General features: G+C 41.1%; 1 protein-coding gene across 2 annotated transcripts in view; it reads right to left on the bottom strand.

The window, feature by feature from the left end:
- ARHGAP42 (Rho GTPase activating protein 42) overlaps nt 1-25,929 on the bottom strand; it is a 321,353-nt gene that overhangs the window by 234,730 nt on the left and 60,694 nt on the right. For both annotated transcript variants that reach the window (XM_065946301.1, XM_065946302.1), the window contains exon 2: nt 3,600-3,695. In XM_065946301.1, the coding sequence (XP_065802373.1) occupies nt 3,600-3,695 (96 nt within the window). The remainder of the gene's footprint in view (nt 1-3,599; nt 3,696-25,929) is intronic.

Below are 25,929 nucleotides of genomic sequence, written 5' to 3'. Positions count from 1 at the left end.
TCAGATGTCCCAGTAGGAGCTAAATAAGTCTCTTGATTTAAAAATAGCAAGCAATAACATCTTTCCCCTATATAGTATTCACCTTCCACTTGCCCAGCTGGGATCTAATTCCAAAAAGCCCTGAAAGCACTGGAACTTAGTATTCATTGCCTATCACAGTCTTCGCTTCCCTGGTGGTTCAGGGGTAAAGAATCCTCCTGCCAGTGCAGGAGATGCAAGTTCGATTCCAGGAAGATCACCTGGAGGGGCACATGGCAACCTACTCCAGTCTTCTCTCCTGGAGAATTCCATGGACAGAGGAGCCTGGCAGGCTACAGTCAATGGGGTCACAAACAGTCGAACACAACTTAGTGACTGAACAACAACCATAAGCCTTCGCATACTGATCAATTTACACCTTTCCAATCTAAACTGCAAGAGCCAAAATAATAATATCCATTCAGTCAAAGTGGAAAGAGACAGAGAACAGTTGAGATATCAAGTTCACCACAACCGGGGAAAACTGCCTACCATCGACCTGCCTGCACGGTTGAAGAACACAGTGATTAAAGTCCCCTACCTCTGCTGTTACACCACGTGACTTCAAGAAAGTTTTTTAAGTAAGAAACTTAATGGAAATTATGAAGAAATGTATTTATTGTACTGTTAAAAAGTAAAAGACCAACTAGAAGCAACCTGAGTGTACCAAAGAGAGTATTTCATAAATTCATGTATAAAAACCTATGTAATATTTTAAAATCATAAAATGAAAAAGTATAATACCTATAAAAAATCCAGAAGTATTTGCCATAAATCTCTTTATAAAGAAGAAACAAATTGTATATAATATATAGCTATATGCAGTATAACTATATATAATTATATTAGAAAAAAATACACATAAATAAAAAAAAAGCTTATAAGTGAAATTATGTCATTTATTCAACAATTTAACCAAGAATTTACCAAGAGTCAGACCCTGGATCAGGTGCTAAAGTGAAATGACTGAAAGAAAAAAAAAAAAACAAAGAAAAAGATCTGGCCTCTGTCCTCTTGCACTTTACAGTCTCATTCAGTTCAGTCGCTCAGTCGTGTCCGAATCTTTGCGGCCCCACGGACTGCAGCATGCCAGGCCTCCCTGTCCATCACCAACTCTCAGAGCTTACTCAAACTCATGTCCATCGAGTAGGTGATGCCATCCAACCATCTCATCCTCTGCCGTGCCCTTCTCCTTCCATCTTCAGTCTTTCCCAGCATCAGGGTCATTCCCAATGAGTCAGTTCTTCGCATCAGGTGGCCAAAGTATTGAAGTTTCAGCTTCAGCATCAGTCCTTCCAAAGAATATTCAGGACTGATAGCCTTTAGGATGGACTGGTTGGATCTCTGGACTGGTTGAGAGTCCAAGGGACTCTCAAGAGTCTTCTCCAACATCACAGTTCAAATGCATCAATTCTTCGGTGCTCAGTTTTCTTTATGGTCCGACCCTCACATCCATACATGACTACTGGAAAAACCACAGCTTTGACTAGATGGACCTTTGTTGGCAAAATAATGTCTCTGCTTTTTACAGTCTCATTACTAAGTGGAATTAACTGCCATTATATGAGTATGTGGGTGTTCTTTCTTTTTTCTAAATAATAATGCTACTATATTAACAGTAATACAATCTAGGCTTTTGTCTGGTGAGGCGTGTGTTACAAAACCTACATCGGGGGCTAGACACTTATGATATAGACGTCATGAAGCGACACACAGGACGACGCCATCGTTCCAGCTATGAGTGTCACGTGACCCCTGGCATGCCCTGCCCCAGTCGGCCTGTAAATAGGAAGAAGTCAGGTGGCCGGGGATCCACATGACAGCCCTCTCCTCCTTCTGAGAGGCACCCTACCTACACCTCCGCCAAGTCAGGCTCAGCCACCCTCCTCCACAAACCTGAGGACGGAGGGAGCCCCTGGCGATCCTAACACCAGCCACCTCCATTTGGTACACCCCGAGTACCAAATGTTCCCAAAGGGGAGGGCAAACCATGGACTGCCTGGCAGGGGCCTCTGCGAGAGCCTGGCCTGGCCACACGGGGTCCATTCGAGGTGAACCACACAGCAGGAGCAGCGAGTCTGGGACCGGGCAGCTGCCTTCTCCAGGAGGGACCTTCCTGACTGTCACAGCTAAAGCCGCCCGAGGAATCAGAAACTCTTCCGCCTCTTCTTCTCCTTGAGAGCCCTTTCCTTTCACAGCGGGGTTTGGACTTGATACTTTAGGTTTTCGAAAACAATAAAAATATTGAGAAATACGTATACACCTGACAAAACTATAAAAGAAAAAGAAAATTCAGAGGAAGGAGAGAAATAAGATTGTGGAGAAGAGTGTCAGGGATTTCAAAGTCCTGCTACTCAAAGAAAAGTCCGTGGACCAGCCTTCAGGTGTGTAAGAGACGCAGAAACCACACTCCACCTGAGACCTTCGGAATCACAGTCGGCATTTAATGAGATCGCCAGATGTATCATATACACATTGCAGTTCAGGAGTCTATTGTAAATCCTTATAATATTCTTTTTTTATCTGGAATGTGAGCACCCTTGATGTATTATTCTCTAAAATGTATACACATATTTTATACAGTCTCCTGACTGCCTGGAGAATCTCATGGACAGAGGACCCTGGTGGGCTGCAGTCCGTGTGGTCACAAAGAGTCGGACATGACTGAGCAACTTGGCACAGCTGACTGCCTGACTAACCCAGCACACAGACTGACCCCATGTCTGCAAACTGACAAGTAGGGATTGTTAAAATGTGGGGGAAAGAATGCTACATGAATCAGACCTTCAACCAGTAAAAACTCAGCTACAGATAAAACTTGAGATCACGAAATCCAACCTTTTCACTAATGGGAACTGAAACCACCCGATTCAGGAAGGGGCATGCTTTCAGCAGGGTTCGATTGCTAAATATGAGGGAAAATCAGATTAAGGCTCAAGTCTCCTGATCCCAGTAATGTTCTCTGTCCTACACTAATACTGGCTAATACGTCATGACTGATACTTTTTTCTTTATAAAGAAATACTGAAGTTAAAAGGAAAATCAGTAGTAAGTTTAAAAAATGTGAGATAATTCTTAAACTAATACCTTGTATATTTAATAGTGGATAACCAATATGTATTTGTTTGAATGAATGATTCACTTTTGTTTTCCGTTTTCTTCTTTTTTTTTTTTTTGCCACAACCCCCTGCCGTGGGATCTTAGTTCCTAGACCAGATATTGAACCCAGGCCCGTGGCAATGAGAATGAGGAGTCTTAACCACTAGACCGCCCAGGAATTCCCTGAATGATTCACTTTTAGGCAAAGAAAAAAGGGTGTTATCCACATCTTCTCAAAGGGCTTAGCTGAATTATAGAATGATTAATTTCCTTATGGAAAAAACCACAGACCTCAATTTTAAAACAATTTATAACATTCTTCCACAGCAACCAAAAATCATCCTTACACTTCTATCAAAGTCGGAATATTTGACATACTTAGTATTTGGGTGTGTGTTATCTGTTTGATTTCAATGAAGTTATTATCTGAAGTAAGACTTTTAAGATTATTACTTAGGATATTGAAAAACAGCAGTACTTACCGATACTAATTTCATCATCTGTTTCAGCATCACCGATACATTCAAACTGGAAATCCTGCAGCGACTGCGAAAATTTCTGTACTGCCATAGACAGATCTATAATTAAAAGTTTAAAAAATTTAGTTTTAAAAAAATCCTAAGGTGAACATACCATGAAATACTCAAGATTTCCACATGCATTTATATAACTTTGCTGCTAATGCTATATTAACCAGAACCTTTTTCAATACCAACTTGAAAAACTTAAAATTTAAAGAGACTACAAAAGAAATGTTTTAGGGATTAGATCTGTTCTGCTTCCAAAGGAGATCTGCCCCTTTAAGAAAGTTTTGGTGCTAGCTGTGCATTATCTGGAACTCAATTTCCCAAAGTCTTTATCAAAGAATTACCATTCACTACAAATGGACCATTTATGTGAAAAAAAAAAAAAAAAAGAAGGAAAGAATTCTACTGGGGTTACTAGTTGCAGGGTGGGGGGAAGCATCGAATCTTTGATTAGAAACTGTCACTGATGTTGTTCTACACAGACTGTGGAGGAAATAGGTAATGTGCTTTTGTCAGTAAACACATTCTCCTTATAAGTTGAAAGTACACCTGAAAAGTTGTTTACGAATAACCTTGTGATTTATAGGAGACCTCATGTTAAACACACTCCTCAGTCCTGACTTTTGTCTGAACAAAGTCCAGAGAATAACTAAATCCAAAAGAAGAATTCTTTATTCATGGAGAGAGTAAAGAAAAGCCCAGAATAATGAGAAGTGAATCCCTGGGAGGCAAAAGCCTAGGATGCAACCTAACAGAGACTAAGAATGCAGACGCTGGAGTCAGGCAGCCTGGGTTGAAATCCAAGTCCTGCCATTTACTCATTATGTGACCTTGGGCTAATTTTTTAAACTCTGGGCCTCTGTTTCCTCATCTATAAAGAGTGAACAACAGTGGCATAACCACTTTATAGGGTTCTTTTGAGGATTAATTAACATAACACTTGCAAAGCACTTAGAACAGAGTCTGACAATAAGCACTATTTATGTTTGTTAAATAAAATTTAAAACAGTCTGACAGTGCAGCATCAGGGCAGCTTTAAAGGTCCCTCCTCTCAGGGCTACTGTGATCATCCATGCTAATCCTTCACAGAAGTCTGTGCCAATAGGAAAACTCACTTTTCTAGAAGTCACTCTGGTGGTAGTGGTTTAGTTGCTAAGTCATGTCTGACTCTCTGACCCCGTGGACTGTAGTCCGCCAGGCTCCTCTGTCCATGGAATTTCCCAGGCAAGAATACTGGAGTGAGTTGCCATTTCTTTCTCCAGGGGATCTTCTTGACCCAGGGATGGAACCCATGTCTCCTGCATTGCAGGCAGATTCTTTACAGCTGAGCCACTGGGGAAGCCCACTGAGTACAGCTATTATACATCAAATGATACGAGATACAGAAAGGTGAATAGATGGGAACACATCACATATGTGTGACTTTTGCCTATTAGAAACTTAAGAGGAACATATATCCATATTAGTCACAAAGTCGATTTTCTATACAAAGGCATCTCATACGTGTTGAGGTAATTTGTGAAGTTTTATTCTGATTTCAAAAGAAGACTTCACAGTGGAAACGGCCGTCACTCTACACTTCATTTAATGTTATCTCCCAGGGGTTCATATCTGCCACCTTGAATGCTTAACACTGAACTCAAGCAGTCACACCTGACGAAGATCCTCTCCTTGACCATCTTCAGTCAGGCTCCCCGGAGCCTCCTTCTTGTCCAGGCCTCTACCGGGCCCCCTGTCCTCACTGTGCCTACCTATCCTAGTTTTAGCACAAATTCTGCCAAGTCAGTGCAGACAGATTTCCGACTGGATATCTGACCAAGTTTCTCACCCCCCACCTCTGATGCTGACGTCCTCGACCTGCCTCCACCAAGAACCCTCCAAGCCTTTGTCTTCTCTTGGTGATTTTCCATCCACTGACAGGGCCCACCACCCAGTGGGTCCTTGGCTGCATAAATCCTCATTTGTTCTTGTTGCATTCAGAGTTGAACCTGAACCCTCTCCCTTACTCTAACACTCTTGACATCTACAGCAAGTCCTGAGTAAAGTCCTCCTTACCACTGTAACTAGTGTTGGAATCTTTTTTTTTTTTCTTTAAAAGAATTGTGGCCTAGTGTCTAGGCCTCACACCAGGACTTACTGTGAAAACCTAGACTCAGAAACCTCAAGCCCACTTACCGATCACAGAAAGGACCCACAGAAAACTAGGTCTCCAAACACGAAGGTCACTTAATACCCCATGTGAACCCAGAAATTACCAACACCCTCACCATGACAGTTTTGAAGACCATAGGCCTTGAGCCTCAGAGAGGCTTTTAACACACACAAACACGCATGCACAAGAAAGACTGAGATTTTTTTTAAAATCTTGTTTGAAGAAATAAATCATGCTCTGGAAAGAGGGTATTATACTCACAGACTAACACTTGTCCCCAAAAGAGGGAGAGGATTTTGGAGTCAGCTGCACATTCTACCTGAATAAATTCTATTCTGAATTTAATGGAACGGAAAGGTCTGTCTACCAGCTTAAGAATGGTCCTGCTTTGGGTTCTCAGGAAGAAAACTGGAAAGAGCCTCCCTTGTGGATTGTTAGTCAATGAGGATAACAAAGGCTTCATCAGAACTAGACCTCCCCGGCTGCCTGTGGGACCTTGGGCAATCACTCACCCTTCCTAAGGCCTGTTTTTCTTACCTGTGCAACAGAGGTGCTGTGTGCATCAGGGGTTGTTATAAACATGAAGTGAGGTCTGGGCTTGCTACATACTAGGCAACTTAATAAATGTCATCAATTGTTATCATTCAAGCTCAGCTCAAAAGGTGAGAGAGCCAAGTGGTTTTTCGGCCAGAAAGAGGCTTCCCTAGTGGCTCAGCAGTTAAGAATCCACTTTACAATGCAGGAGATACAAGAGACTTAGGTTCAATCCCTGGGTCGGGAAGATCCCCTGGAGAGGGCATGGATGGACAAAGGAGGCCACAGGGTTGCAAAGAGTGGGACACAACTGAAGCAACTGAGCATGCACACACCTGACAGAAGGGACCCGTGTGTGCAAAGGTGTGCAGTTACGTGACATTGCATAGCTCTGGCTAAGGGTAAAGAAATCAGAACACCTATATCAAATGTTCTCAGAAGACACACACACATAACAAATCACACTCCTAGGACAATTTTTCAGCCAAACTGTGTGCAGGCACTCTCCCTGAGACTTTGGGAGAGTATTCCATGTAGTACGTATTTATTTTTCTACCCCTAATGTATAATAGGCCTTATGCTAAACTGGACTTGAAGTCACAGATGGAATTCCTATAGCAGAGAAGGGGTAGTGGGTAATACGGGTGCATCAGGAAGCTTAGGAATCTTGGAACAAATAGCCTTCCTTCTCTCCCCTCATCACAAATTCCTGTGTGTTTCTCCACAAACTCAAGGAGCTACCTGGAAGCTCTGTCCTAGGAAACTCCTGACACAAATCCTCACAACAGAACACATCTTCCAAGACCATTCTTTGCTTCCCGTGGCCTTGCTTCTCTACTGAGAAAGGCAAGCTGCTTCATCTTTTCACTGAGATCTCAGTGAGGACACTGTACAGACCCCGTCTGGAAGAAGAACACAGGAGCCCAACATCAATCCAGAGTAGGGGCTCCAGCAGCAGATGATGTGGGCTGGCTTCCCACCTCTGCCAGGCAGTATGGCATGGCCGTGGGCCGCCTTTATAGCCACTCTGGACCTCATCTGTTAAGTGGAACAGAGCATACCTCCCAGGGTCACTGTGAGGACTAAATGAGTTAATACAGACGAAGCACTCAGAACAGTGTTTGACACATAGCGAAAGCATTTAAAAAGTGTTGGCCATTTCCATGCTGAGCGTCTCAGAAAAAAAAGGAAAAGTTTAATTTTCAGAAATGGAGCTGGCAGCTAGTAGGCCTCAGATAACCTTGGCAAGTGCTCAATAAAGTAGTCTGTTGACTGCTGTTTCAAATTCTCTCTTGATGCACTGCAATCAAGCCGTAACACAGACTACCTGATTATTCAGTATTTCTGCATGAGGGGCGGGCATCTATTTCAATGCTGGATAGAATCAAGAATGCGTGAATGATCCTTTTTGAAGTGTAATGAGACAGGACTGTACAGGAAAAGATGGTTCTCAACTAGTTCAGATTAATTCCAAAAATACAGCTGAAGTTCAAAAAATGACTTATTTTCAACTTCAAGTGCCTGGGATCTTCATTTTCCTTTTATTTGTTCTCACTTTCCAAAAACCAAAGTAATAATGAGGTAAAAAATATGATGATATTATCTTATGATATTTTCTGGCAATCATATGGATCAATCTGAAAAATGAGGAATCCAGGTCATACTTTTAATCTTGACTCCTTCCCCCACTGAGTGAAATTCTGAACTAGAAAGAACAACACCTTTCACATGACATCACTCCACAGAACACATTCTTCCCTAACTGTCTAAAGTTTCTAAACAAAGTCAGATACACAAAACAAAAGTACCAGTCCTACATGGACCTTGAATTTAAAACTTAATTCAGTTCTTATAGCTTATTGTTGAATTTCAAAGTCTCAAATTGTGTAATGATAGGAGTTACGTTTCTCTTAAACACAAAAAGAAAGATCGAGTGTCTAAAATATGACAAGCAGAGACTCTAGTATAGTCAACAGTGTCTCTTTCTCCGTATTTCTTCCCAAATGTTAGAACTTGAGGACAAACAAGGAAAAATCCCAGCCAGAGCCATCCTGGCTACATTCAAGGTGAAGGGGGAGGAATACCATTTACTAGGGGTTAAAGTTGTACACAGTAAAGATGCTATAAACATCACTCATACCACAGCCTTTTCCATACCTAACCTGCAGTTAAGCATAGGGTGTCTTCACATGTATTCACTTTATAACTTTGAAGAAATTACAGTAGGCTCTAATTAGCCAGCAATGTTTTTGTATCAAGGAGTTAACCTGAAGCACCCATGATTAGATGATGCTAATGAAACATTAAAGCTTCATTTCATTACAAATACAACCTCGTTAGAGAAATACAAAACACTTGGCAAATATTTAATTACATTTCCTTACACACACACTTAAGAGCTGCAGTTACTGGTTACTTTGGAAGTATCAATGGAATGACTTTCACAATGTTAGCTATATTTATCTTAGAACAAGTTCAACCAGCCGGTCCACTGATCTAAGGCAGCTTTTCTTGAAATCTGGTTGCTCTGGGATTAGATTTAAGTAAGACTCACAGGAGCAGGCATATGTGTCATAGAATGATTATCTTCATACTACTGTACAGAAGGCAGACTATGAAGAGTATACAAAGGTAAAAACAGGATATGTCTTTTTCTCAAAAGTACACAGCCCCGTAGGGACATGCGGTATGTAAATGAATCATATCAGAGGACAATGGGTAAAACCTCCAACAGAGGCTAATAACAACAACATCACTGAAGACAGAACTTACTATGTGCCTGAAACTCATCCTAGAACTTAACGTAAATTAAACCATTAATTGTCACCACAGCCTCTTGAAGTAGGTATCATCACTCCCATTTTACAGATGAAGGAACTGAGGCACAGAGAGGTTAAGTGATGTCCCCAAGGTTGCTCAAGCTAGTAAAGAACACAGCAAGAATTTCGATTCAGGGAGAATGGCTCCAGTCTCCACTTAACCACAATTGCTCTGCATATAGAAGTAGCAAATAAGGGCACAATCCAGCTTGAGTGCAGGGTGCAAGGCTTCTCAGAAGAATCAGTGAAAACAGGGACCTGAAAGGTGTGACAACACAACAGGCAAGGCCAAATTAACAAGATGCCCAGAAGCTTTCAAAAGGCAGCTTGCACCTACACATCCGAAAACGGTGAATAAGACTCACATCAAGCTGAGGACCGGTCACCACCAGAAACAGACTGCTCAGTCCCTGTACTTACTTTTATAGCAGCATTCCACCTTGTAAGGACAGTCTTCTCTCAAGTTCTGATTCAAGATCTCTATCTCTTTCTCTCTCTCTCGCTCAAGTCCCTATTGCCTCCAAAAAGTTCTTCCTGATCCCTTCCACCCTGGCGTTATCTCCTCCTTTATACCTCCCACTACATGCTGTGACACTCTTGCTGTAATTTCTCTATTTTACCTTCTATCAAGTTATCCATGAACCTAGGTTATTCACCTTATTTTAAAGTGTTTTAAAGGCAGAAAACTTTACCATCAATGAACATATTCCAAGTATGTATTATCGTATCATCTATACAAGAACTCATGCTGAAACCTTTAATCTTTGCAAGATGGATAAATGCTCCAACCTTCCACATGTAAAATATAAGTTATCTACTTATCCATCTTCCAAGGTAGGAAGAAGATGTTTTACCATTTACAAGAAGCTTTCACATACGTTTACAATAATGATAACAATAGTGTCAGTAAGACATTTTACTCGCTCCAAGTTCTCACATATTTTCCTTAATTATCACACAAAGCCATGAGGGCTGAAGTTCTGAAAAGCTAGGTAATAACTTATGTTGCCCAGGGTCTAAGATGTCAACTCCAACCTGGACAGATCGTCTATTTCCAAAATTGGATGCTCTTTCTACTATATGCCATAGCCAATTCCCAAAGAAATTAAAACAAGGAAGTGTGCCACCTTTACATGACATCTAGTTAATCCCTTACCTGCTATATAAAATCTAGAATAGTAAGACTTTGTGTATTGAACATGAGAGTGACCTAGGCGTACTTATTAGCCTGGAATAAGCTATCAGCAAAATGTATTAATTAGATAGTCTAAACGTCAAAAGAAATGCACATTCTTTCTTTTATTTTCTAGTGCCACAAGATAGAAGTAGGAAATGGCAACCCACTCCTGGAGAATCCCAGGGACGGAGGAGCCTGGTGGGCTGCCGCCTATGGGGTTGCACAGAGTCGCACACAACTGAAGCGACTTAGCAGGAGCAGCAGCACCCACAAAATAACTGGATAGTGTTAGATGTGTTCAGTTTCTTCTTCTTGTTCAGTTAGTAAGTCATATCTGATTCTTTGTAACCACATGAACTGCAGCACGCAAAGCTGTGCTCAAATTCATATCTACTGATTTGGTGACGCTATCCAACCATCTCATCTTCTGCCGCCCCCTTCTCCTTTTGCCTTCAATGTTTCCCAGCATCAGGGTCTTTTCCAATGAGTCGGCTCTAGGAGCTTCAGCTTCAGCATCAGTCCTTCCAAGAAATATTCAGGGATGATTTCTTTTAGGATTGATTGGTTTGATCTCCTTGCAGTCCAATGGACTCTCAAGATTCTTCTCCAGCACCACAATCGGAAACCAGGAATTCTTCAGCACTCAGCCTTCTTAACAGTTCAACTCTCACATCCATACATGACTAGTGAAAAAACAATAATAAACCATAGCTTTGACTATACGGACCTTTGCCAGCTAACGGATGTCTCTGCTTTTTAATGCACTGTCTAGATTTGTCACAGTTTTCCTTCCAAGGAGCAAGCATCTTTTAGTTTCATGGCTGCAGTCACCATCCACAGTGATTTGGGAGCCCAAGCAAAGAAAATCTGTCACTGTTTCCACTTTTTCTTCATCTATTTTCCATGAAGTGATGGGGCCAGGTGCCATGATCTCAGTTTTCATAATAAGCTTTAAGTCCGCTTTTTCACTCTCCTTTTTTTACCCTCATCAAGAGTCTCTTTAGTTCATCTTCACTTTCTGCCATTAGAGTGGTATCATCTGCCTATTTGAGGTTGTTGGTATTTCTCCTGGCAATCTTGATTCCAGCTTGTGATTCACCCAACCTGGCATTTTGAATGACATACTCTGCATATAAGTTAAATAAACAGGGTGACAGTTACAGTCTTGTACTCCTTTCCCAATTTTGAACCAGTCTGTTGTCTCATGTCCAGTTCTAACTATTACTTCTTGGCTTCATATACATTTCTCAGGAGGCAGGTAAAGTGGTCTGGTATTCCCATCTCTTGAGGAATTTTCCAGTTTGTTGTGATTCACATGGTCAAAGGCTTTAGCGAGCGTAGTCAATGAAGCAGATGTTTTTCCTGGAATTCTGTTGCTTTCTCTATGATCCAACGAATGTTGGCAATTTGATCTCCAGTTCATCTGCCTTTTCTAAACTCAGCTCGTACATCTGGAACTTCTCAGTTCCTGTACTGCTGAAGCCTGGCTTGAAGAATTTTTAGCATAACCTTGCCAGCATGTGAGATGAGTACAATTGTGTGGTAGCTTGAAATTATTTGGCACTGATGTTCTTTGTGATTGGAATGAAAATTGACCTTTTCAAGTGCTGTGGCCACTGCCAAGTTTTCCAAATTTGCTGGCATATTGAGTGCAGCACTTTAACAGCATCATCTTTTGGTATTTGAAATAGCTCAGCTGGAATTCCATCACCTCCACTAGCTTTGTTTGCAGTGATGCTTCTTAAGGAAGGCCCACTTGACTTCACACTTCAAGAAGTCTGGCTCTAGGTGAGTGGCCACACCATCATGGTTATCTGGGTCATTAAGACTTTTTTTGTATAGTTCTTTTGTATATTCTTGCCACCTCTTCTTGATCTCTTCTGCTTCTATTAGGTCCCTACCATTTCTGTCCTTTATCATGCCCATCTTGCATGTAATGTTCCCTTGGGATCTCTAGTTTTCTTGAAGAGATCTCTAGTCTTTCCCATCCTATTGTTTTCCTCTATTTCTTTGCATTGATCACTGCAGAAGGCTTTCTGAGCTCTCCTTACCGTTCTCTGAAACTCTGCATTCAGGTGAGTCCATCTTTACCTTTCTCCTTTGCCTCTCGCTTCTCTTTTCTCAAGCTATTTATAAAGCCTGCTCAGACAACCACTTTGCCTTCTTGCACTTACTTTTCTCTCTAAGCTGCTTAAAGGTAGGTATATATTGTTCCTCTCTCTTCACAATTAGTGCCCAAAGCAAAACAGACACAGAGAACAGAGGGACCCAAAGGGAAAAAGGGTACACCAACTACCCTTCATGACATAAGAATCCACCTGAGATAAATTACTGAAAAGCTTATGGTACTGGGAACATGAATGAGGAGGCCTTCACTTAATAAAAAACAGACCATGTATTACACAGGAGAATATGTCAAGGAATTACCAAACAACACTTGGCTTTCAATATCTGCAGTCATGCTTTTAATATTCTTTCACAGAACTTCAAGTGTTAGATTGTAAGATGGAGAAAAGTAAGAGGAAGACAACACCAGGTATGTGACTAAAAGTGTAAGAAAAAACATCATGAGACCCTCTTGTCAATAAGAATCATTCCCATGGCTCTTATTTGAACTAAGTTTGAAAATGCCCACTTTGGTACCAAATGTACAATCATGGTTATGTGAGGGATGTGCTCAGATATGAGAAAAAATCCTTCCTTCAAAGCAATCATTCTTTCTTGTATGACTAAGTGTGCACAAGACTCAGACATGGACACTGATCCAGGGACCACCGCTTACTGCAATATTCTTAGAACAAGCACTTAGCTTTCCTGAATCTCGGGTTCCTCCTATACAAAGGGAAGATACTAATCCCTTACAAGAATGTCATGACCATTACATGAAATGAACTTAACACAGTGTCTGGTACAGAATAGAAACTTGAAGTTCTAGTCCTCAACAAATGTTAACTATTAAACCACTGTTTGTTATGATGGCAAGTGCAGAATATGAAATATTTTCATTGTAGGCATAACATTTAATCTGTGTATTAAATTACTATCTTCACAAGAGCTTCAGAGAAAATAAACAGTGGCGCTGGCCTCTAATGAAGACCAAACAGTTTGTAATCCTATAAATGATATGTGTCTGGGAAGCAGTTCCAAAAGATTCCAGTTGAAAAACAATAAACAGGAACCAACACTTGGCCAGATTTTATCCAGTTTCTATAAAGCTACAAATTCCATAAAAATTAAAAATGAAAAACCACAAAGACTTCACTATTGCTACAACCCAAGTTAAAAATAGAAATTTCAAAGGAAGAAATAAACCAGCCATCTTCCTACCCTGGGGATAAATCTCAGGGGTGGGGGGTGGCAGGGTGCACGGAAACGACACACTGCAGTTTCTCTGGATTCTCTTCCCAACTCTAAGCTTTCCTCTCCTGCCTCCTTTGAGATTAATCTTCCTTATGAGGAAGAGTATCTCTTCAGGACAGATAAACCAGTCTCTAGCTACCTTGTTTTAGCTCAATATATGTTTTGTTTAAAAAGTACTACCTCTGTGTCTATATGCATGCAACTCCTGAGTGGCCACTTAAGTTTGGATACTGGAACTGCAAGCAAAAATGTATGAACTATCTCCCTTGCCTTTTTTTGACTTAACTAAAAAATAATGAGCTACCCAGCATGGAAAACCAGCTTTCCTAAGCATATCAACAATTAGGTATGGCCTGGCATGCTTTCCTGAACTTCCTGGTCTACCTTCCTACACATGACCTCTTCCTTAGGCTAATCCTTGTTTGCTGGGCATCTACAACGTTTGCCCTTAGTGTTCCAGCCCTCTTTTCTCTCATCTACCTGAAGTATCTATGCAAGATGATGACTCTGGAAGAGCACTTGGTGTTACCTTTTTTTCATGTCACCCATCAGCCTGTCTCCAACTCTTCAAACAGCTCCCTTTTCCATCAGCTCCTTCCTAATATCATATGACAAACACATTTGTAATAAAATCATGATCTAACTAGTTTAATCTCCTTTTTAAAGTACCACACTAAATTTTTCAGTTCAGTCGCTCAGTCACTTCCGACTCTTTGTGACCCCATGGACTGCAGCGTGCCAGGCTTCCCTGTCCATCACCTGGAGTTTACTCAAACTCACGTCCATCAAGTCAGTGATGCCATCCAACTATCTCATCCTCTGTCGTCCCCTTCTCCTCTCGCCTTCAATCTCTCCCAGCATCAGAGTCTAAATTGTTACCTAGTAACTAATTACAGCATATCATCTATCCTTTATGTTTCTAAGGCCATCTTCTTTCTCAAACTGGTCTTTGCACCTTCAATGTTTTAGCCAAACCAAAGAATCTAAACTTCTGCTGTCTCAACATCCACAAAGCCATTCTTCAAGTTGGAAGCACCCATTTGTCTCTATTGTGACCTTCGAATGCCTTCAAATAAATCAGTACTCACAGTTCCACTGTGAAGCTGGATTGTACTTTATAAGAGCAGCTGACTATCTTTGCAGACAGTCCATGGAGCTTCCTTTAACCTTTTTCAGCACCTATTAAGACCGGCTTCTTTCTAGATTAATTAGAAAGTCGCACCCTACATAAGAGCTTCCCTAGTGGCTCAGATGGTAAAGCATTGGTCTGCAATGCAGGAGACCCAGGTTCGATCCCTGGGTTGGGAAGATTCCCTGGAGAAGGAAATGGCAGCCCATTCCAGTATTCTTACCTGGAAAATCCCATGGACCGCAGAGCCTGGCAGGCTACCGTCCATGGGGTTGCAAAGAGTCGGACACAACTGAGTGTCTTCACTTCACCCTAAATAATCCCACCAGGCCCGCACATCTGCTGATACTTATAAACACCAGATACTGGCATGCCGTATGGCACACAGGGTAGTGTGCTGGGAGCAGGAGTACGGAAGCCATGGACACCTGCAGAGTATTTTCCTGGTACCACAACTTTTATTAGTAAACTAAAGAGAAGGAAGCAAAGCAGTTTTATCCTGTTTTACATTTTTTAAAAATGTACCATATCACCAGTATCGCAGAATTTATATGAATTAACTTGACTCTTGTCACTTCCATTGAGGCAGCCAGTTTGGGTCATGTTTCCAGACTACTGAGAGTGTGTTTTTCCCCTACTCTGATAGAATACTCTGAGAAGTATGGTACTACCATAATCTAGCACCTTTTTGCATGACTACTGAAATACCCTATAATTATATTATATATTTAATAATATTTGTGTCTAAGTCCCACTACCCTCACCAAACATTAAGCCCATGGTTGACAGAGAACTTCTCCAGTCTTTACTGCCTCAGGCATAGGGCTTTAAAAAATAAGAGGTTGCAAGAATTTAGACTATTTAGAAAAGGTAAAACTAAGGTCTTTCCAGGACTGGCAAAAAGCAATTAGAGATAAGAAGCCAGGTGGTTAGACTCAGCCCCATCTCTAGCTATAAAAGGTGTAATGGGAACAGAGGAGCCCCAGCAAACAAACAGACCTAAGAATCAAGTCAAGTAAATGAGATCAGAGGGCCAGAGGGAATGGCTATAAGTTTCTTTCATTTAGGATCTGTTGACAAGCTTTACAAAAGGCTAAGCAGTGGAAGCTGACAGAAGCAGACCAGATATTTTAGGTGGTGACCTAAAATTTCAGTATTGCTTTAGAAAAAAATCCACCTCTAAAAATGATTCTGATAATCTAATCAAGCTTGATGGAGAGAGCATCCAGTTAAAAAAAACAACAATAACAAACAAAAAACAACTAAAAGTTCCACAAACTTTAATCACTATAGAGAAAGCTAATCCAGGTTATTTCCTTGTATCATTTTCTAATACAAAGAAGTTTCATTTTAAAAAATGATAAGACCAATGGTTTTGGTGTCAAACAGACTACCAGTTTTGCTATATAGGAAAGTTACTTAAGCTCTTCAAGTTTCAATATATCTATTTATAAAAGGAGTATAATATTAATATACCTACTTTGTAAGACTGTTGCAATGACCAGATGAAATCATGCATGTCAATACATAATAAGAGCCTGACAAACTATCATAATCATAACCGCTATTATTTTTAAGGAAGAAATCATTGGCTAGAAAGATAGGTTACTGTTGGTTCCTGGTTACTACTCATATGTTATGCTTACGTCTAAGGACCTAAAAAGACAATTACCATTTTAGGATGGCACCAAACTGAATGCAGCCAAAGTACCTTCCAACCAAGGAAACAGTCAAGGGACATCAAACATCATAACAGTCAACTGTCTCTATTCCAAAAGGTAAATTTATCATTTGCTCGACATTTCCCATCATTAGTCTAGATCAGGCACCATTAGTGAGACTCACACTGCTGCTGATGAAACTTCAAAGTATCATCTCAGTAGTTAACAGATTATTCACATTCCAGCATCCCCTAAAAAAACATTTTGTTGTTGCTATTTAGTCACTAGGTCTTGTGGGACTCTTTTGTGAACCCATGGAGCCTGCCAGTCTCCTCTGTCCATTGGATTTTTCACTCAAGAACCCTGGAACAGTTTAAACTTCTTTCTCCATGGGATCTTCCTGACCCAGGGGTCGAACCCATGTCTCCGGTGTCTCCTGCATCAGCAGAGACTTTACCACTGAGCCACTGAAATCTACTTAACCAAGCAAAGAAACAATCTAACATATGTGAACCTCCGAAAACGTTCTAAATTCAATTTAATGGAGTGGTGAGCTTAAAATGTGGGTCTAGCATTCTAATGTGGCTGGCTGTGTTTATTGTGAGCACATATTTGGGTTTTCACTATTCTATTTTTATTTACTTATTTTCTTTGGACAAACAAAAGTGCATTATAGTGTGTAATATCATGACTACACATGAGCAGTATAGTATGGCAAAATAATTTTTTCACATAGCAACAAGGCTAACATCCTCTTAAAGACTGGAAACATTTTATAATGAATAGTAATTGAAAGCCGAATACATAAGCCTCTGTCTTGGATAAGATGTGGAAGTATGCTGGCATCTTGCCTTGTTCTTCCAAAAAGAACAGAAAAGAATAACACTGCAAAACACAGTTGAGCCTGGGCTGCCAGGGAAGTAAGGGCACAAAGATCATCATTCTCCATTTACACAATGTTTTTTGTAAGTTGTTTTCAATAAACTTGCTATCCCACATGTTTACAGACTTCATTTTTCTGCTGTCCTACCCCATTTTGAAATATTAAAGCAATGTCTCAGAATATTTCAGGAAAAGTTGTGTTTTAACAGTGTAGCTTTCATTTTGCACCTTTGAGCCCATCCCATCTTTAAGGTAGCACAATGGAGAAAATTTTTTGGGATACATTGTTTTATTACTTTTTTGTTCTACTTTAAGTTTCAAATATTCTGCTTTTGATTAACTGGCTTATTATAGTCATCTCACTATCTTAAAGTTGAAAAAAAAAAAAAAAAACCTTTTTTCTAACCAGATCATTTGCAGTTTTCTTATCATTTTCTCACTTGAAAAAACAATTTCTTATTCTTATGGATCTTACTGCATCTCCATTATGTAGCAATTTTAACTGTTGGTGTATCATATATTTACATGGCATGGTCATTATAAAAATGCTTTAAGTGGCTTTGAAGAAGATACTTTAAATATATGATGTACACTGTTTTAAGGGTGACTGATTATACTCATCAAAAAACCTGAAAATAAATGTCAATCTTTTATTCCAAAAACTTAAACTCATTCACCTAAATATCATGCTATATGAGTTTCCAACATGCATGCACAACGATCGGTACACAGTCAGCAATTGCCTGCTGTGACTCTGAATAGCTAAGACTTTTATTTAGCAATCACAACTGAGGAATTCCAACTGTGTCAACTTGTGCAACTCTGTCTGGCTTCAGAGCTTCCCACACCCTGGGAGACACTTTGTCTCTAATTATTTTATTGCTGCAAATAAAGAGACTTTTTATAGAAACGATACACATAATTTATGCCAAGTTCTTATCAGACAGCACACAGTCAACCCATGATGAGGCCATCATTCAACTTAAAACTTAAAAACGTGTATGTGTGACCCCATGGCTGATTCATGTCAATGTATGGCAAAAACCACTACAATACCGTAAAGTAATTAGCCTCCAATTAAAATAAATTAATGAATTAAAAAAATAAATAAAGTGAGTTCCAATAATTTAAATAAAGAAAAAAAAATCATGTATGTTGCTTTCAAGTCTTCTAACCTGGTATGTTTTATCTACTTCAAAATTTATTAGTTTCTCAGCTACTAAATTTGAAAGTGCTATAATTTTTACTTACTGTAGTTTATACATTCTAAAATGCTAAACTGTAGGCTCCCTACCCAATTTTAGAGATAAATAAAAACTACAACTTTGGCTCCCTGAGTCCCAGTGTATCTTTATATTTTATAGTTCACCCAGTAACCCTGAACAAGACACCTTCTGCAGCATTTGACACTGTCAAAAAAAGCATCACCCCCAACTTCAAGGAGTTAACCCTCTACAGAAACAGCCAGCACGCACTGCACTGACACCAGGGCCTTTTTCTAACTCTGAATGCTACAAAAACCTACCACCAGGAAAAGCCTGTGTCAGAAATATTGGATCTCAGTTGTCCCTCCCCATTATGAGAGTGGGAAATAAGAAATCAGCTCTCTCTAGTTTAGCTGTTCATTTCTGTGACATATAAAAGGCCTGAAGCCTTGAAGCCACCCTGTCTCTTGGGCTTGTTTCTGGGCTCCACGCCTAAAATAAGAGCCGAAGGGAGCTTCCAGCAGCTGTGTGCTCGTGGAAGCCACCTGAGACCACCAGAAATACTGTAACCGTGGGACTGTGGGCACTATTTCAACATGGGCTATGCAGATAATGAACAAGACAGTGATGCACCGGAGGCTCCCTCTGTATTTTCAGGAAGAAAACTCATGAAAGAGAGAAAAACCAAGAAATGAAACTGTGTATACTGTTTCTGTTTGCTCCACATGCTCCTGACTCAACTTTTTCAGTGTAAAAAATTCTGTATATTCTAAGACTCACATTCAGTTCCAATGCAGTGCAGTTTAGGAGGCAACACATTGTGATTCAGGGTCTCTGACAGTCATGAAGTCAAGTTTGTGCATTAGTCTTTTTAAGGCTAGGGCACAGCTAAGTATGGTCTTTAGCTGACTAATTTAGTAACTTGAGCTACATCAGAACAGTGAAAGGTATAACCTAAACTTCTCTCTGAGAATCCCTAGAAATTATGCCTTTTAGTGACTAGTATCTGCTAGTATAGTAACACTGCAAAGTTACACTGAGTATCAGACTAACTACATATCTAACTTACTAGCTCATCTCAGTGAAATTAAATGGTGGATTTCTTCAATCACAACGACTCAAACCAAGAGAGTAAAGAAGTATTGACCAAGCAGAAATTTACCTTTACTAAATTTGAAACCTGATAAATAATCAGGTTTCATTAATTCATAAAAACATCAATTAAACCTAAATGGTAGTTTCCAAAGGGCTTGAGAGATTTTCCAACTAAATCCTTTCACAGTTTTCCCACAAACAAATCTTTGTGCACCTTAGAGAAACTGTCTGCTTAAGCAAAGGTAAAATTTAACCCTGCATTAGTTGCAATGGCAATGAATCCTCAGTTAAAAACAAGTTAATGAGTTTCTTATTGAAAATGTTATGATGCAATAGATGAAAAAAATATCAAAGTGGTTCTTTTCATCAAAACTTTCCCACATAAGCTCATTCAGTCAATCCAAAGGTATGTATTAACATCCTTATCTGTGAAACTTCTAAGGCACTTGTTCTACAAAGATCTAACTTCCTATCACCCAGATCCACTAGTAAGAAAAAACTGAAGTGATCTGGAATGTCAAAACTGCTCCATGACTACTAGAGGTAGGTGGACAACAAGCTTGGCAGGATTACAGACATTGAAGAAACTATTTTCATCAACCCCAAACAATTAGCTGTGAGAGGAGTTTGTCAACTAAATTGAGAATCACCTTCAAATTCTAAAGGCAGTGAGAGATGAATAATAACTGTATACCAGCTAGCTAGAAATCACTAAAATGAGAATCGCTGAGAGCCGCTCAGTCGTGTCCGACTCTTTGCGACCCCACGGACTGTTATGGTCCATGGAATTATCCAGGCCAGAATACTGTAGTGGATAGCCTTTCCCTTCTCCACGGGATCTTCCCAACCCAGGTGTCAAACCCAGGTCTCCTGCATTGCAGGCAGATTCTTTACCAGCTGAGCCACCAGGGAAGCCTCAAATGAGAATTTCAGTCATTTCAATTTGGTCACTCAGTCATGTCCGACTCTTTGTGACCCAATGGAATGCAGTACACCAGGGCTCCCTGTCCATCACCAACTCCCAGAGTTTACTCAAACTCATGTTCATTGAGTTGGTGATGCCATCCAACCATCTCATCCTCTGTCATCCCCTTCTCCTCATACCCTCAATCTTTCCCAGCATCAGGGTCTTTTCAAGGAGTCAGTTCTTCCCACCAGGTGGCAAAAGTATTGGACATTCAGCTTCAGCATCAGTCTTTCCAGTGAATATCAAGACTGATTTCCTTTAGGATGGCCTGGTTGGATCTCCTTGCAGTCCAAGAGACTCACAAGAGTCTTCTCCAACACCACAGTTCAAAAGCATCAATTCTTCAGTGCTCAGCTTTCTTTATAGTCCAACTCTCACATCCATACATGACCACTGGAAAAAGCATAGCTTTGACTAGACAGGCATTTGTCGACAAAGTAATGTCTCTGCTTTTTAATATGCTGTCTAGGTTGGTCATAGCTTTTCTTCCAAGGAGTAAATGTCCTTCAATTTTATGGCTGCAGTCACCATCTACAGTGTTCTTGGAGCCCAAGAAAATAAAGTCTGTCACTGTTTCCATTGTTTCCTCATCTATTTGCCATGAAGTGATAGAATCGGATGCCATGATCTTAGTTTTCTGAACGTTGAGTTTTAAGCCAGATTTGTCACTCTTTCAATTACTGTGGGATTCTTGCCACACTGGTAGATAAAATGGTCATCTGAGTTAAATTCGCCCATCCCAGTTGATTTTAGATCACTGATTCATAAACTGTCAATGTTCACTCTTGCCATCTCCTGTTTGACCACTTCTAACTTGCCTTGATTCGTGGAGCTAACATTCCAGGTTCCTATGCAATATTGCTCTTTACAGCATCAGACTTGACTTCCATCACCAGATATATCTACAACTGTGCAATGTTTTCACTTTGGCTCCATCTCTTCATCCTTTCTGAAGGTATTTCTCCACTCTTCTCCAGTAGCATATTGGGGACCTACCGACTTGGGAAGTTGATCTTTCAGTGTCATATCTTTTGCCTTTTCATAATATTCATGGGGTACTCAAGGCAGAAATACTGAAGTGGTTTGCCATTCCCTTCTCCAGTGGACCATGTTTTGTCAGAACTCTCCACCATGACCCATCTGTTTTGGATTGGGTCATATGAGCATGCTCATAATTTGATTGAGTTAGACAAGGCTGTGGTCCATGTGACCAGTTTGATTAGTTTTCTGTAATTTTGCTTTTCATTCTGTCTGCCCTCTGATGGACAAGGATAAGAGGGTTATGAAAGCTTCCTGATGGGAGAGACTGACTGTGGGGGAAGCCAGGTCTTGCTCCAGTGGGTGGGCCATGCTCAGTAAATCTTTAATCCAATTTTCTGTTAATGGGCGGGGCTGTGTTCCCTCCCTGTTGTCTGACCTGAGACCAAACCATGGTGGAGGTAATGAAGATGATGGTGCCCTCCTTCAGAAGGTCCCATTCATGCACTGCTGCACTAAGTGTCCCCGACCCTGCAGCAGGCCACCGCTGACCCATGCCTCTGCCAAAGACTCCTGGACACTCACGGGCAACTCTGGGTCAGTCTCTTGTGGGGCCACTGCTCCTTTCTCCTCGGTCCAGGTGTGCACAAGGTTTTGTTTGTGCCCTCCCAGAGTCTGTTTCCCCAGTCCTGTGTAAGTTCTGTAATCAAATCCCACTGGCCTCTAAAGTCAAATTCCCTGGGGCTTCTCAGTTCCTTTGTCAGATCCCCAGGTTGGGAAATCTGTTGTGGGTCCTAGAACTTTCTTAACAGTGTGAGAATTTCTTTGGTATAATTGTTCTGCAGTTTGCTTGGTGGCTCTATGGTGGGGTTAATAGCGACCTCCTCCAACAGGGCTTATGCCACAGACTATGTGACCCAGGTCTGCTGCACCCAGAGCCCCTGCCCCTGGGGCAGGTCACTGCTGACCCGAACCTTCACCTTAAATGTTTTTCTCTCAAGTCAAGAATAATTGGTTCTTGAATTGTCTAAACAAAGCCTCCCTCCCTCCCTCCCCATCTTCAAATATCACCTTCTCAGTAAGGCCTTCCCCTGTAATGATCCATACCTATAGATACCCAAACAGAATGCCAACAGGACCATGTGCACATGCACACATACACACACCTATAATAACCTCGCCAACTGACTTTTCCAGTAGCATTTTCACCATCTGATCTGTGACATATTTCTTTGGTTTTACAATTTTTTTAACTGAGATAGCATTGGTTTAAAACACTGGCTTCCTGTATACATTTAAACTTCTGTATACATTACACTGTGCTCACCAAGCACAACTTAGCTCCCATCCATCACCATACAACTGACCTCTTCTACACATTTCAACCTCCCACCCCCACCTCCAGCTCCTTCTGGTTGTGGTTGCTGTTTAGTTGCTAAGTCATCTCTGACTTTTCACAAACCCATGAATTGTAGCCCACCAGCCTCCTCCATCCATGGGATTCCCCCAGGCAAAATAATGGAGTGGGTTGCCATTTCCTTCTCCAGGGGATCTTACCCACAATAAAAAAGGCAGTGTGCCAAAGAACTGATGCCTTTGAACTGTGGTGTTGCAGAAGACTCTTGAGAGTTCCTTGGACTGCAAGGAGATCCAACCAGTCCATCCTAAAGGAAATCAGTTTTGAATATTCATTGGAAGCACTGATGCTGAAGTTGAAGCTCCAATACTTTGGCCACCTGATGCAAAGAGCCAACACATTGGAGAAGACCCTGATGCTGGGAAAGATTGAAGGCAGGAGAAGAAGGGGACGACAGAGGATGAGATTATCAGATGGCATCATTGACTCGATGGACATGAGTTTGAGCAGTCTCCGGGAGATGGTGATGGACAGGGAAGCCTGGTGAGCTGCAGTCCATGGGATCGAAAAGAGTCAGACACTACTGAGAGACTGAACAACAACAACAACCCAGCTGCATCTGGCTGTTCTTGAGAATTGTCACTTTCCACCCTCTGGTGCCTCTGCCAGAGTTGTCACCCAGTGCCCCTGTGCCACTGTTTGCACCCCCAGAGTCACTGGAGCCTTTGCTGCTGCCAGTGTTGCCAGTGTCACTAGCATTAATGCCGGGGCAACAAAATGGACCGGCACCTCCACCATGTCCAGGGTTGCCTGGGTCACAGGTTCTGCTGCCATGGGGAAGGGCAGCCAGTGTTGTGGCAGTCTCTGCTGCACACAAGGTTTGGGGATTCAAAGGAACTGGTGCTGTAGGCAGAGGAACTGAATTAGTAGGTACCCCCATGGCTGGAAAAGGTCAGTTTTCATTCCAATCCCAAAGAAAGGCAATGACAAAGAATGTTCAAACTATGGTACAATTGTACTTATCCACACGCTAGCAAAGGAATGCTCAAAATTCTCCAAGCCAGTCTTCAACAGTACATGAACCATGAACTTCCAGATGTTCAAGCTGGATTTTGAAAATGCAGAAGAACCAGAGATCAAATTGCCAACATCTGTTGGATAATCGAAAAAGCAAGAGAGTTCCAGAAAAACATCTACTTCTGCTTTATTGACTATACCAAAGACTTTGATTGTGTGGATCACAACAAATTGTGGAAATTTCTTAAAGAGATGGGCATACCAGACCACCTGACCTGCCTCTTGAGAAATGTGTATGGAGGTCAAGAAGCAACAATTAGAATCAGACATGGAACTACAGACTGGTTCCAAATCGGGAAAGGAGTACATCAAGGCTGCATATTGTCACCCTGCTTATTTAACTTCAGAGTTAAATGCAGAGTACATCATGCAAAATGTCAGGCTAGATGAAGCACAAGCTGGAATCAAGACTGCCAGGAGAAATATCAGTAACCTCAATATGCAGATGACACCACCCTTATGGCAGAAAGGGAAGAAGAACTAAAGAGTCTCTTGATAAAAGTGAAAGAGGAGAGTGAAAAACCTGGCTTAAAACTCAACATTCAGAAAACTAAGATCATGTCATCCGGTCCAATCACTTCATGGCAATAGATAGGGAAACAGTGGAAACAGTGACAGACTTTATTTTGGGGGGGCTCCAAAATCACTGCAGATGGTGACTGAAGCCATGAAATTAAAACACATTTGCTCCTTGAAAGAAAAGCTATGGCTAACCTAGACAGCATATTAAAAAGGAGAGACATTACTTTGTCAACAAAGCTCTGTCTAGTCAAAGCTAAGGTTTTTCCAGTAGGCATGTGTGGATGTGAGAGTTGGACCATAAAGAAAGCTGGGCACCAAAGAGTTGATACTTTTGAACTGTGGTGTTGGAGAAGACTCTTGAGAGTCTCTTGGACTGCAAGGAGATCCAACCAGTCCATCCTGAAGGAGATCAGTTCTGGGTGTTCATTGTAAGGACTGATGCTGAAGCTAAGGTCCAATACTTTGGCCACCTGATGTGAAGAGGCAACTCATTAGAAAAGACCCTGATACTGGGAAAGACTGAAGGCAGGAGGAGAAGGGGATGACAGAGGATGAGATGGTTGTATGGTATCACCAACTCAATGGACATGAGTTTGAGTAAACTCCAGGAGTTGGTGATGAACAGGGAGGTCTGGTGTGCTGCAGTCCATGGGGTCACAAAGAGTCACACAACTGAGGGACTGAACTGAACTGATTGCTACAGGGGTGGGATCACAGATCAACATGCCACCTGGTTCCCTGTGATCATGTGTATCCCTGCAGCCAGCAACCTAGAGCTGTCCACACCACCTCGCAGCTGCTGCCAGTGAAGTTCTCTGCAGTTCTGGGCTCAGCCAGCCTGGCTGGGCTCTTAGGTACCACCTCCTCTGGTCTTCCAGTATACCCACATTTACTTGGGTGGTACATTGGACAGAGGAACCTTTTTTGATTTATAGATGTTTTATTGTTTATAGACCGAAGATAAGAGACAGTGAAAGTATCCCACATTGCCATGATGCTGACCTGATCAATACATTTTATTCATTAATTTCCCTCCCCTAGTTAAAATATAATTTCTATGAAAGTACAAATGTTTGCCTTTTTTGTTCACTGTTCAACAAACAGATCTGGGCCTGATATATGAAAGATATCTAGTTTTGCATAAAGAGTTGAAAGAATAAAAAAGCATGTAGTAAAAACTTCTAATAGTGCCCATTTTAAAATAGGATATGTGTATCATGTAGTGGAGTAATACAGGATAAGTGTAACACTTCATTAGGGAAAAAAAAGTATTATAAAAGAAAGCTATTAAAAAAAAAAAACACTCAAAAGAAGGTGTGGCTTGTGATAGACGGAATGGAGCTATTTAGTGATCAGTCAGGTAGGGAAGA

Source organism: Muntiacus reevesi, chromosome 9 (assembly GCF_963930625.1).
Source record: "Muntiacus reevesi chromosome 9, mMunRee1.1, whole genome shotgun sequence".
Classification (NCBI taxonomy): domain Eukaryota; kingdom Metazoa; phylum Chordata; class Mammalia; order Artiodactyla; family Cervidae; genus Muntiacus; species Muntiacus reevesi.
Note: the sequence above shows the minus strand (reverse complement) of the source record. Positions and strands in the feature narration are given on the sequence as shown.